At 38.7% G+C, this 12,740-nt stretch overlaps 1 protein-coding gene across 1 annotated transcript in view; it reads left to right on the top strand.

Moving 5' to 3' along the window:
• LOC103481817 (vinculin) overlaps nucleotides 1-12,740 on the top strand; it is a 31,474-nt gene that overhangs the window by 5,765 nt on the left and 12,969 nt on the right. The window contains exons 2-6 of the mRNA XM_008437579.3: nucleotides 6,216-6,286; nucleotides 8,474-8,624; nucleotides 9,764-9,872; nucleotides 10,054-10,176; nucleotides 10,279-10,439. Of these exons, the coding sequence (XP_008435801.2) occupies nucleotides 6,216-6,286; nucleotides 8,474-8,624; nucleotides 9,764-9,872; nucleotides 10,054-10,176; nucleotides 10,279-10,439 (615 nt within the window). The remainder of the gene's footprint in view (nucleotides 1-6,215; nucleotides 6,287-8,473; nucleotides 8,625-9,763; nucleotides 9,873-10,053; nucleotides 10,177-10,278; nucleotides 10,440-12,740) is intronic.

The raw sequence follows: 12,740 nt of genomic DNA, 5'->3' as shown, positions 1-12,740 counted from the left end.
GATGATTTGTCAGGATGCAGTGACTTGGAGGAGTGTGTTGAAAAGGAAACTCAGGAAGCCAAGTCAGGAAGGCCAGTCAGCTGTCTCCTCCACTCGGGACTTGATAGTGAGCCAGTTCTAGGAAAAACCCATTGCTTTGTTTATCTATAGCCTCTGTGGCGACTAATCTTGACACAGAGTAAAATGCACCTGCGTTGAGCTCCATTTATTTATTGATTGGAAAACATCAACTTCCAAAGTTAATGTGAAATATTGGAATAAAAGCTGTCATTGCAGAAAACTAGTTCTTGCTTTTGGACCTCAGGAACTCCAACATGTCATTGCACATAGAGATAAAAATCAGTATGCTGTTATCATTAGAGTATATTCAGCAGCCAGCTGCACAAAACCTACTTCCTTTTTCAGATATTTTTCTGTTCTTTTCTGTCTGCAACATGACATTTTTAGTCTAGAATCTGAAACAGATTCTAGACTAAAAATGTACATTTCGGCTCAATGCCTTATGAAAAACAGACCAACAGACGTTTGACAGAAATGTTTCCTGTTATTGTGTATTGGCGACTACTGAACGTGTTCAAAGCAACGTCCGTATCTGCACTATCTGCAAAGGGCTCGACTCATTACTTTTTAACGTCATCTGACTTCATCCTTTTTAACTATTCAAGTTCATTTTATTCAGTGAGACTAGAAGTCTGAGTTATCACCATAATACTAAATTTGGTCTATTTGCATCCATGATTAATGAGCCTAAATTAAGTAGTCCAGTAGTTCTCCAACTTTCTAATGGTACTGTTGAGGTACTTTGTAGTACAGTTAAAGTTAACAGCAAAGTATCATACTTTTAAGTAGCATACTAACAGATTATTTAAAACAACAATACAGCATAGTTTGGGGTTTGGAAGGTTGTTATGGCCTGACCTCAAAATCGAACATGGCTATCTTTAGTGATTAAAGCCACAGTAAAATAGTGGAACGTTTTTATCTCAATAAATCTTTGACAAGCATCGTACTGTGCATTTACCTCTAGTGAAAGTGTATTCACTAAATCTCATGACTCCAGACTTATTAATTCCTCAAAATTCCAACTTTGGGAACTACGAGAATAAATCAGTTTTTACAAACAAATATAAAAATTATGGCATAATAATGCAAAGTTATTGACATGGTTGTCTTGGGATGGAAACGGTATACGTTACCAGCTCCTTCCCTTCCGTATCAACTTTGCTAAAATGAATAATACACAATCATCTAAATATACTTTTAATATATCCTATATTTGAAATTACCAGCCTTATCTCAATAAATAAATGTAAAACAAAAATCGTCAGCTGCCCTTGCCTGTCAGCCGTGTTTGTTTTGGGGAAAATCCACAGCTTGGATACATTTTCTCTGACTGTACTTTCTGATATCAGGATTCCCCAACACTTGATGAACTGTTAAGCTCCTGTAACATGAGATACTCGCGACATACTCTCCCGGGCTGCAGGAGCTGTTTTTGCCGTGGCCAATGAGGCCGCTTGATTTGTGCCTTTCATCACCTCAGACACACCGCGTGGAGCTGCTGCTTCCAGAGCCAAATTAATAAATAACGTCTGACAGGGTTTGACAGACTCGTGATAAAGGCATCCACCTTCAGTTCAGCCTCTCAGTCATCTTATTCCTTAATGGTCAATTGATATTTTAATAAATGAAAAACCAAGTGGCTGTAAGGTGATTAAAGGTACATGAAAGGATGCAGTGTAATAATCAGTGTATGGCTGCAGCTAATGATTATTTTAGGAATCAATTATTCTGGTGATTAATCGGATAAAATTTTATTTATACATTTTACAGACTTTTCATTTAACTTGATTTCATTTTACTTCATTTAACTAGCCTTTCATTTAAGCCTTTTTTTAAAATAAGGTATTAGAAATACATTAAGATGCAAATAAATAAATAAATAAATAATAATAAAAAATACATTCTTGTTGCCAAAATGAAGTAACATTCCTTTAGTGAATTTGAAGTTAAAACTATGCCACTTGAGGAGTTTTGGGTAAAACAAAGCATATACCAGTTGTCAATTAATCGGTTATTAAATTTGTTGACAATTTATAATTGATTAATCACGATTAAGCCGAAAAATAGCTTTAGCCTTAAATCACTGCCTCACTTTTGAAGACATAAATCTTACCAACAGCCAGAAACACAAAATCAATCCTTTTCGCTGTTGGTAACAATGCTTGCCATCATATATCGTTGTGGTCACTATGACTGTTGGAGCATTGTGTCGAAGCTTCCCAACATGTAAAAGGGCAGTCTGTGTCCTCCTGGCAGCCTTGAGGTTGTCACTGTGGCCTTTATTCTCTTCTTAGAAGGATGGGTCACTGTTAACAAAGCCAAGTCTGTTCCAGAAGAGCAGCCACTCTATCAAGCTACTTCACAACAACACAGGGTTTCTGCAATCGCACTCTTGGGTGGTAAAAGGACTGCCAGTGTTTCCAATCCAGGCACAAATGGTAAATGACACTGACAGCCATTGATACTGTGCGGCAGCTTGGAACAAGAGGATGAGTCTGTGAAAATTTTTAAGAAGGTGGAAGTGAACAGCTGCCTCTTCATGATGCTATTCAGGGAAGATGGTATTTTGGTGTGGTTGGGGTGGTGTCTTGCATCAGGTCTTTCTCTCCCTTTTAAAGTTTCCCATCTTCACTAGTTATTTCTGCTCCTTCAAATCAAGGAGTTTAATTATTGTTTTTCTCCCAACATCTCTTGTAGTTTAAAAATATCACTCTTGGATGTGTGGAACTATTAATAAAGACAAAGTCACCTGCTTTTGGTATTTAGAGTACATGGTCCGGAAGCATGACGGAGGCTCAGAATAGTAAAACGCTTCAGATGCTGCTTGACAACAACGGCTAAAAATTAAAATCCTAATGGGCCGCAGCTGCTGACTGTTTTAGCTCTGCAGACAACAGGAAGCGGCTGTGAAGGAAAGAGGAAAAGGAAGACGATGATGACCTGTTGAAAACACACTGAGCGTCAGATTTGCTCAGTTTCAAAGGTTCCTGTATGATACTTTTGGGAAAACATGACCCATTAACACAACTTGCATTCAGCCTTCTGTTTTGTTCTCTATTAATCTTTTCTTTTTTTTCTTTCTCCAGCATGCAGTTCAGACCATGTCTGAACTTGACTGGAAGTAGTGCTATCTTAGCTCAGTTCTGAAAAGAAGAAAATGCAAGCTTCTTAGTCGAGTGTATCACTACGTCTTTGATGTCAAAAAGCCAGTTAGTGTGGTTTGACTCTTGCATTGCTGGTTTATCTGAAGTCGTTTCTTTATCTTGACATTATCTCTAAAGTGCTTTGCAAAGCTAAGCTCTTCAGTCATCTTGAACTTTTACTTTTTGTCATGCAACAATCGTACACTTCAATATATTTGTGACTTTTGTAAAATAGCCACTTAAATAGTGCATAATAGGGGTAGTGAAAAGAAAAAGATGCACCATTTATAACAGTTAAAAATGGTCTTAATTCTGGTGGGCATTTATGCTTGGCACCTTTGCTCTAAGCCCTAAATAAAACCAAAGGGAAGTGATTGCCTTTAAAAATGATCTAATTTGTAAAGTCAATCTTGGCCAGTGGAGAGTAAGACTTAAGAGGTTTGTGAGAGAAAACCGTAGTGAAGAAATGCTAACATGTAGATCTTCTTAGGTGGGAGAATCTGTCAACATAGAAACTATTGGTGATGCACAACACAAAACTGACCTTTATGGTGGCGTGAGAATCAAAAAGCCATTTGTGACAGTCTTTCTTGGCTGTCACAAGCCGAGTAGGAGCCACAGCACATGTGGAAGAAGGTGCTTTGATCAGATAAGATTAAGATGAAACTTTTATTACAAATAAGCCAGGATGAAACATGGTGGTGGCAGCATCATGGTGTGGGAATGCTCTCCTTCAATGGGGATAGTGAAGTTGGTCAGACTAAACGGGGAAAGATCCATTTTCTTTAACTTCAAAACTAACATTGAAGCTGAAGGTAGTCATGTGACAAAATAAGCAAAAGTTCAAGGTCTACTTCTGTTGCATTTACGTTTGATATGTTTTGCATACACTCTTAGTAACAGCCCTCTGTCATTTGAGTAAGTTGTTTTTAATTTGAGGAACTCTTGATAACTAATGTCAGATGTTCTGCAGCAAATCTACTCACAAATTCTACGTAGAAATGGTTTCTTAATGACGGAAGACATTCCTAAAATATTTAAATACTCACCCAAACAGGGAGTTAAACACTTAAATTTGCCAAAATAACTTGGGTTGTTGTCGTGGTTTCTGACTTTAGGCTAGAAGTACTCATTAGTGGAAAATCATGGTAGCTCAGTGGGATGACTTCTTCTGTTAAGCTCTAGTTTGGCGCAAGCTTTAGCCCTAATTTATGACCCCCTGGTTCCTCAGGGTCCCTGAAGCGCGGCGAAAACAGGGTGAGAAATGCATGCTTGCTCTCCTTCAACACTGCCTCCATGCTAACCAACTGGAATGACTCTGCTACTGCCTGGAGGCTTGTTTATTAACAAGCAACTCTCAGAGTAGTAGAGAGACGACATCCTGAATGATCAGCAGGAAATGGTCCATTTCCTGCTGCAGACGGACAATTTGGTCAACTTCGATACAGACTACTTATTGCTTTAAAACTGATGTCTTAAAACACACATGTGCCACTAATGTTCAAGCACGTCACCAAAATTTTAAAGTTAAACATGATGAGAGATATTGGGCTTATTGTTATAAATGGAAACAAGTTAATTTTAGTGAGAATGAGCTCATTTACTTTAATACCAACACAATCATCTTTATAGTATGACTCATATTAGCTCAACCACGATCAGTTAACTTGGGTGAGTTGTCTCCCCAGATGTGAGGTCATGAAACAGTTTGGAATATGTGCTCAGCTGCTCTTTACATTATAACTCTGTCCCTTTCTCTTTCCTTGGTGGAAAAGCAGTTTGTTCTCAGATTCTACAAATACTGTGCCTTGCAAAAATACTCAAATCCCTAACATTTAACATTTAGCTTTTGTGTATTTTGTTGGGTTTTCATGTGATGGACCAGCACAAATTAGAACATAATTGTGAAGTGGAAGGACAGAAAATCCAGTGTGACAATTTGTCTATAAATGTTACCAATGTTGAAAGTAGTAGTTCACATGTGTAATTTTTATCTAAACCCTGTCTGTTCAGCTCTAAATCCAGCTGTTATATGAAGGTCTCAGATGTTTGTTATGGAAACACAACAGACAGTTGATACTACAGGGGAGAGTTGAATTTGTTATCTGGAATTGTAAAATGTATGATCAGTCTGCAAATCTGCAGACCTAAACAGTAGGCAGAGGAAGTAGAACATTTAGTTTGGGCTAAGAGGACCATGGGGTCTGTAGTTAACCTGCAGAGATCCACAGGACAACTTTTACTCGACAAATCAGGCCTTCATGGAAGACCGAGAAGAACAAAGCCATTGTGAAATGTGAGCAATAAGAAGTATTGCTCATATTTTCCCATGAACTTTGACAGTCAGCCTCAACGACAAGAGATTAAGGATCACCGATGTAGGGGACAATGCTAACATCTAGGAGAAGTTGCTCTGGTCAAATGAGACTACAGCTGATTTTGACCAATAATGTCTAACACAGTGTGTGGAGACAAAAGAAGGTTAAACAAGTTCCAATCAGAGTAATACTGGAAGAAAATGGATAAAGCCTAGACAACATCTGAGCCTGGGGCAGAGGGTCACCTTCCAGCAAATCAACTCTGAACCAAGCAAACCATGTAACCTCATGCACTAGAAAACTACAACAAAACAATTTCCTTAGTGCTTAAATAATTAGCATGGTGATATGCAGTGTTATCTACATACTGGTAAATGTCTCCGAACAACTTCCTTAGGCTATCAGAAGATAAAACTGCTTTTAGTTGGCTCTGTTTTTGATTTTCGTTCAGGGCTTTTACACAACTTCACTGGATTGCGTTTGCCTCACAATTTCCAGAATATAAGTACATGCTAGAAATAAACAACAAATGACGAGACATATGTTTTTAGTTTGATTTTTAATTATTCTTACCTTACTTTGATTAGGAAAAGCTGTGATTGCCAAAATGTGGCAGGATTGAAGGGCTACTGATCTGACTTAAAATAAATATTTGCGGCAGGTTAATTAACAATGCATCTGTGTTTTTCAGGTTGGAAAGGATACCGTGCAAACAACAGAGGACCAGATCATGAAAAGGGATATGCCACCAGCCTTTATCAAGTAAGCAGCAAATTGGCACAGAAATACTAACTAATGCTTAATTCTCTTCTCTCTAGTGTGGTATCCTAGCCTCTCTTTGGCTTCCTTTCTTTCTTTATCTGTTGCAGAAATGGTTGGCTGTGCCCAGACAAAGGTCAGACATGGCATGTTAAGTGCCTCAGAGTCTTGCTCTGGTACTCAAATACTTTTATAAGCGAGGAGTTGCTTTACCTTCCAGGAGGAAGGCCATATTGGTCATTAGCTTCTGATGCTGCTTTTGTATTTTTATGTATGTCTAAAAAAAGCCACTTTTTTTGTTTTACATGAGGAAAAAGCTGTAAAGTGGGGGCTTCTGAGAGTCTCATCCCAAGGTCAGGGATGAGACTCATCGGCACGCACAGGTCGTCAGGTTTAACACATTTGGCGCCTCAAAGTCACTTCGTCACCCTGTCGTCATCCATCAGCACGTGCTGGAATGCAAACCCTTCTCCCTACTAAATATAGTGCTAGACGGAGCCTGGATTGCATGGCTTTTTTTTATTTTTTTATCTGGTGCATGCAGAAAAACGTCTTGCTCACCCTCCAGAGACTCCCATCAGTCTCAGTCATCATTGCGCTGTATATAAAAGCCAGAAGAGACAAAAACGAGCAAAGCCCTTTCTGTTTGGCTTCGAAATGTGGAAAACGCTCATAAAGTTCGTCTTCCTACGGTTTGCTCCAGGCAGAAGTAGGAAGTGTGGGAACTGGGAACACATGCAGGTCCTTGGCTTGTTGCCTGTTTCCATGCACAGACACGCTGCTTGTACAATGCAGGTGGCATGCATGACAGTGAATCACTCAGCTGAGCTGGCAGATTTTCCTGCTCTGGGGATCACTGGGTACATCGTACCCAGGAGGGAACTATTTGAATAATTTATATTCCTCTGGAAGCTGCATAGGCTGCTATAAGATTCTAATGGCATGATAACCTTCAGCTAAGTGGCAGGGTTACACCGTATTTCTACAAATATCTAACATAAACTGTATGCATGATTTACTTGCTTTCATTTAAAGTAGAAGACGTCAAACATATTGCTGAAACATATTGCTGTTGACTCTTGGTTACATAATTATCTATTGCCAACTGTAGTTTTTTGTGACCTGAAAAATGTCTGAATTTGTCCTCTCTTTGCAAGTGAGGGAAAGGTGTTTTAGCCTTCTTTCAGCCAGCTGACCAGCAGTGCACCGTAGCAAGTGGGGAGTGGCAACACTTACTCTGCTCCATACAGTCAGAGAAGGCTAGAGTTGCTACAGTTTGAAACGGCAATTTCAAAATAAGATCAGTGTATTCTTAGACGCTGGCTCATGATAACCGTAGGCTGATGTTAAACAGACCAATTCAGAATATCCACTTTGACTTTGTGTTTTTTGTCTACAAGTCAAAGTGAAGAGATTTTTGTAATGTCTTGTAATCAAGAATCATCTTTGTCTTTGGTGTCACTGTTTTTATTTTTTGGGAAACTTTATGGAAAAGTTTACTCTTCTATGAGTGTGTGTGTGTGTGTCCCAAAGTATAGAAGGCCAAACAAAATTACTTCCAGCTGTACATCATCTAAAACCATGAAGTCTCATCAGAACTGTTGTGCAAAATATATTGGATTCCAGTTGCTCCTTTGCAATATTCATATTGTGATGATGACACCTGCCACCTCTAATTTGAGAAATAGTTGTGAATGGTGTGAAACAACTTTCCTTCTTGTAAGAGTACTTGGTATTATGAAAACTTTGTAAGATAGAAAGAATGCAATCAAGATGGCTTCAATAACAATTGCACTGTTTTTATCCATCCAAAGTCATATTCACAATTGTTAACTGAAAAAACAAAACTAGAGAAAATACGTTTTTATTCCTGCACTGCAAAGATAACAAGTCTTTGCATTTTCTTTTAAGTTCAGATTTATGTAGATTCTTTTGTGTGTTTTTAACACTTTTAGAGAGGACGATTAGATAACGACTCCTGAGCTTCACATTTTCATTTTTTGTATTTTCATGAATGAGATTAAAACAATGCAAGAAGAGACAATAAAATTGTCAATTTTGGACCAAAGTTTCCTCAGACAGATGATGATACTCATCAGGTTTCTGGAGAGCTGCCATCAGCACTACTTCCTCCTAAACATTTTCTTTTCCTCCAACTGGTGATCATATCAATTACTTTCTGCTTCCCAGAGTGGAGAATGCCTGCACAAAGCTGGTTCAAGCTGCCTCCATGCTGAAAGCTGACCCGTACTCTGTTCCTGCTCGGGATTACCTCATCGATGGATCTCGAGGCATTCTGTCTGGCACATCTGACCTGCTCCTCACTTTTGATGAGGCAGAGGTATCGATTCATTCATTTGTTTGTTGTTTTTTACATTTTACACTTCAACTCTCTGGCCCACTTCCCTCAGTAAAATCAGGGGGGAGACCTTTAAGTCTAGTATTTTACTTTGGTTGCACAAGTAGCTATAAGCCCTCGCCCTTTCCATGTTTGTCTACTTGCAGGGGTTTACAACCTGCAGCCCAGGAGCCATAGATAACTAATGCTTTTATGTAATAGATGCTGAAGTCTTCAGTAGTTTTCAATTTTTTCTAAAAGTTGCATTGAATTTCTACAACAGAATAAGACTAAATGTACCAGTGTCGATTTTTTTTTAGATATATTTTTCCTCTCTTTACATAATTTTTCTTAAATGCCACCATCTCATTGAACAAAATGAACAAATGTTTTGTCTTGAAACAAAACTTTAAAATTTAAAAATGACAGATTTTCTGTTGCAGATATTTATCAAAAACTATAAGTTGTCTGGTTTCAAAAGGTCAGGCAACATTTGTGACTGAATGAGTTTTATTTAGATGCACTGAGGGGAAAAATTACTCTTTGGATTGGAAAGATTACAGATCTAATGGTCTAACGATTTCCTGATTAATCTGTCCTGGAAATTTCATGATCATAAATCCCTTCTTTGAAGAGCTGAGTTTAAAATGGAGCTTTACTGGTTTTGCCTTTTATGCATCCACCTCAAAAAGCCCTTGAAAAGTAAGTAAACAAGTCTGAGGACCTCTCCATATTTCTGTCTGAAAACCCCTGAATCAAACAAGGGTGACATCTGTCAGCCCCATCCTTCATTTCAGCACAGGGACAGTAACAGACCGGGAGAAGTTGCTGATCAGCGCTCTAGAATCACATATCAAATACTCTGACAAGTCTGCAGGAGTCAGCAGGAGTCGTCAGTCAGCGATGCCATCATGTTTTTGCAATGCAGCTCAGGGACCTCGCTGGATAATAAAGCAGTGACTCCAGCAGTCTGTGGAACTGAAGCGATTCCAGACAAAGTGGTTACAATGTCAGTAGGAAGCTTTGTTGGAGTATAATTAGAGGGAATCTGTTAAGGGAAAAGGGACCAGTCATGTTTACATAATCAGTACTTTCTCAGAATTGTGTCTGAATCGGCCTTTGTCGTTGCTTCACTGTCGCAGGTCCGCAAAATAATCCGTGTGTGCAAGGGCATCTTGGAATATCTGAGCGTGGCAGAGGTGGTGGAGTCAATGGAGGACTTGATCACATACACAAAGAATCTGGGCCCAGGTCAGTCTGCAGCATCATAAAGACTGGGGAACAGAGACAAACTGCCCTACAAATGTTTATAGCAGGGTTGCGTTATTAAACCACAGCCCGAATTTTGAACATTTCAGTGTGCCATTTGATTAATTAAATAGTAAATCAGAGAAAATGTCACTAGAAAGTCTGCAAATTGTCCACTTTACAGGTATGACAAAGATGGCAAAGATGATCGATGAGCGCCAGCAGGAGCTCACACATCAGGAGCATCGTGTGATGCTGGTCAATTCCATGAATACGGTCAAAGAGCTGCTGCCCATCCTCATCTCAGGTAACCACACTGACTTCTTTTTGTCTTGACATAAGTTTATTTTGTTCCCTGTGTTTCTTGTTGATGAGATTTTTATTTATTTATTTTTTTTTACTCGGTTAGGTATAAAAATCTTTGTGACGACAAAGACATCTGGGAGCCAGGGTGTGGAGGAAGCCCTGAAGAACCGAAACTTCACTTATGAGAAAATGAGCGCCGAGATAAATGAGATCATCAGAGTGCTGCAGCTCACATCCTGGGATGAAGATGCCTGGGCCAACAAGGTGGGTCCAACAAGTCTGAGCTTACAGCTTAAGGAAAAGTTTAATTATGGTCACTCTGTTCAGTGCATTAATTCACTATGATTCATTTGCTTTTCTAGTTTTATAATTTTTTTTAAATGTGTTTTCTTTCCATGTTCCTGGCTTCCACCGTTCCTTCCTTGTGTCTTTACTTCCTCAAATCCTTACTTTCCACCTTTGTGTCTTTTCTTCTTCTCTTCCTGTCTGTTTCCCCCCCGATTCTGTATTTAAAGGCTGTTCACTGTAGAAATATTTGCCTTAAATTCAAAGTGAATTTTGGAAGGACCGAGAAGTCTGGAAGCCATAGTCTGGAAAAATCGGGCAGTTTTACAGAAAACATGTAGCGCTCGTCCTCATTGCGGAGAATCTCAGTGACTGCTGAACAGCTGTACAGTCAGCAGCCTTTGTTTAAATTTTTTTTTATTAGTATTTTATTAAAAATGTTGGAGAAGCTGGATTTTGGGTTTTCATTAGTTGTAAGCCAGAATCATTAACATCAACGCTTCAAATACATTGTGTGTAGTGAATCTTTGCAGTGTAGGGGTTTTCTGTATTATGTAACTCAAAGTATATTTTTCAAGGACATTCTAACTTATTGAGCTGTGCTAATAATTGATAATGTAGCAGAAAAGTCTAAAGTGTGGTGAATCAAGAGTCCTTGTACAATCGGTGCGCTTCCTGCTGCTTTTCTGTCTTAAAGTTTTGTGAAATGTTTTTCCTGAAACTCTTCCATCTTTGTTGACACTTATTTTTTTCCCCCTTGCTCCTCTTTGGTATGTTTAGTTAAATGCTTGCATTTATGTTGTTCTTCCTTTCTTTTCACTGTTTGTTCTCACTTCACCCCCTGTAGAAGGTAAGCCCCTCCCCCACCTCTGTCACGCCCTGGTTGTGCAGCAGCATGTCTGACAGATGAGTGAGCTGCTTTGTGCTCTGTGGTGCCTCTGTGTGCTTCAGTTGTTAGACCGCTATGAGACTAAGAGACGTTAGTTTTAATGTTTAGAGTTTAAGGGTTGAATTTCTGATGTGTTGATATAAGGAGTGTTTCTTTTGCTCTGTATCAAGAGTTTGTATCAACATGCGAGACCCTTAAACACCGCCTCATCCTTATTGATTGACCTGAGTCATGCAGTATTGATTTTGGTGTCATTAAGGAGAGTTCTCTGAGGGTTTACATCTTCTTATCATGGATATCAGGTTTCTCCTGATGGTGGATGCACACAGAAAGCTTTTTATTTGAATCCAACAAATATTTGCCCAGTTTCCTTGGAAATGAACACTAAACATGCACATTTCTTATCGTTTATGCCATCTGTCACTCACATGAGACAAATCATGCAACTTGAGTTTAATTTGACATGCAATCAGTGGCATTGCAGAAAAAATCCTGTCAGCTTTTTAAGTTTACATAAGCGGCTTTTTCCAAACTGGCAAACTCCTTAGAGGTTACATTAGTGAAGCAGCTGCGCGAACTGAGTGTTTGAGCAGGAAAGTAATAAACCCACACTCCGTTGTCACTTCACACCTTTGTACTTCCTGTTTTTTTCCTTTTTTTTTACTCTGCCTTTACCTCATGCTATGCACTAAACAGGATGCTGCCATTAATGTGCTAGATTTAGGCAGTTTTATTTTAAAAGTCAGGTTTCTGCTTGGTCTGGAAAAAATAATATAAAGAGAGAATAGAGTGTGAAAAACTATTTTTATTTCTAGACTTCTTATTTCATTACGTAATCCATATATTAATCCACTCATGCTCATCTGCAATCTGTCCATCCATTCATCCATTCCATCCATCCCTTTTCCATTCATTTGTCCACACATCCTTCCATTTGTTTGCCCATCTGGCCTTTTTTCTCTTGTCTGAGAATCCAGACATGAAACCTTCGTACGCTAGACAGCAACAGTAGAATAAAAAAAAATCCATAAAGTTTATTCCTTAAAACACAAGTACAATTTCTGGAAATCTGTGTGCAAATTATGAAACGTTGATATGAACCCTTTTAATCGCTCAGTTAGAAATTTGATTTACATCTGAGATTAAATCATGAAGACTGGAGCTGCTATATGAAGAAATGTGTTTTCCTAATTTCTGCTGTTCCTCAAGAAAAGAAAGCGAACGTATCTTTTTACAGCCAACAGGACTCTGCTTTGTTTGGACTTCAACAATGACAGGTCTCATTGTTGAATCTGTGGCTGCTGGAAGGACTATATTTCCATCCACTTTGAGAGAGATGGAACAACATTTAGCTTTTTATTATTTTTTTTAGTATGATACTCCATTTAGAC

Source organism: Poecilia reticulata, chromosome 19 (assembly GCF_904066995.2).
Source record: "Poecilia reticulata chromosome 19, P_reticulata-male-v2, whole genome shotgun sequence".
Taxonomy (NCBI): domain Eukaryota; kingdom Metazoa; phylum Chordata; class Actinopteri; order Cyprinodontiformes; family Poeciliidae; genus Poecilia; species Poecilia reticulata.
The sequence above is the reverse complement of the archived record's forward strand: the minus strand, read 5'-3'. Positions and strand labels throughout refer to the sequence as shown.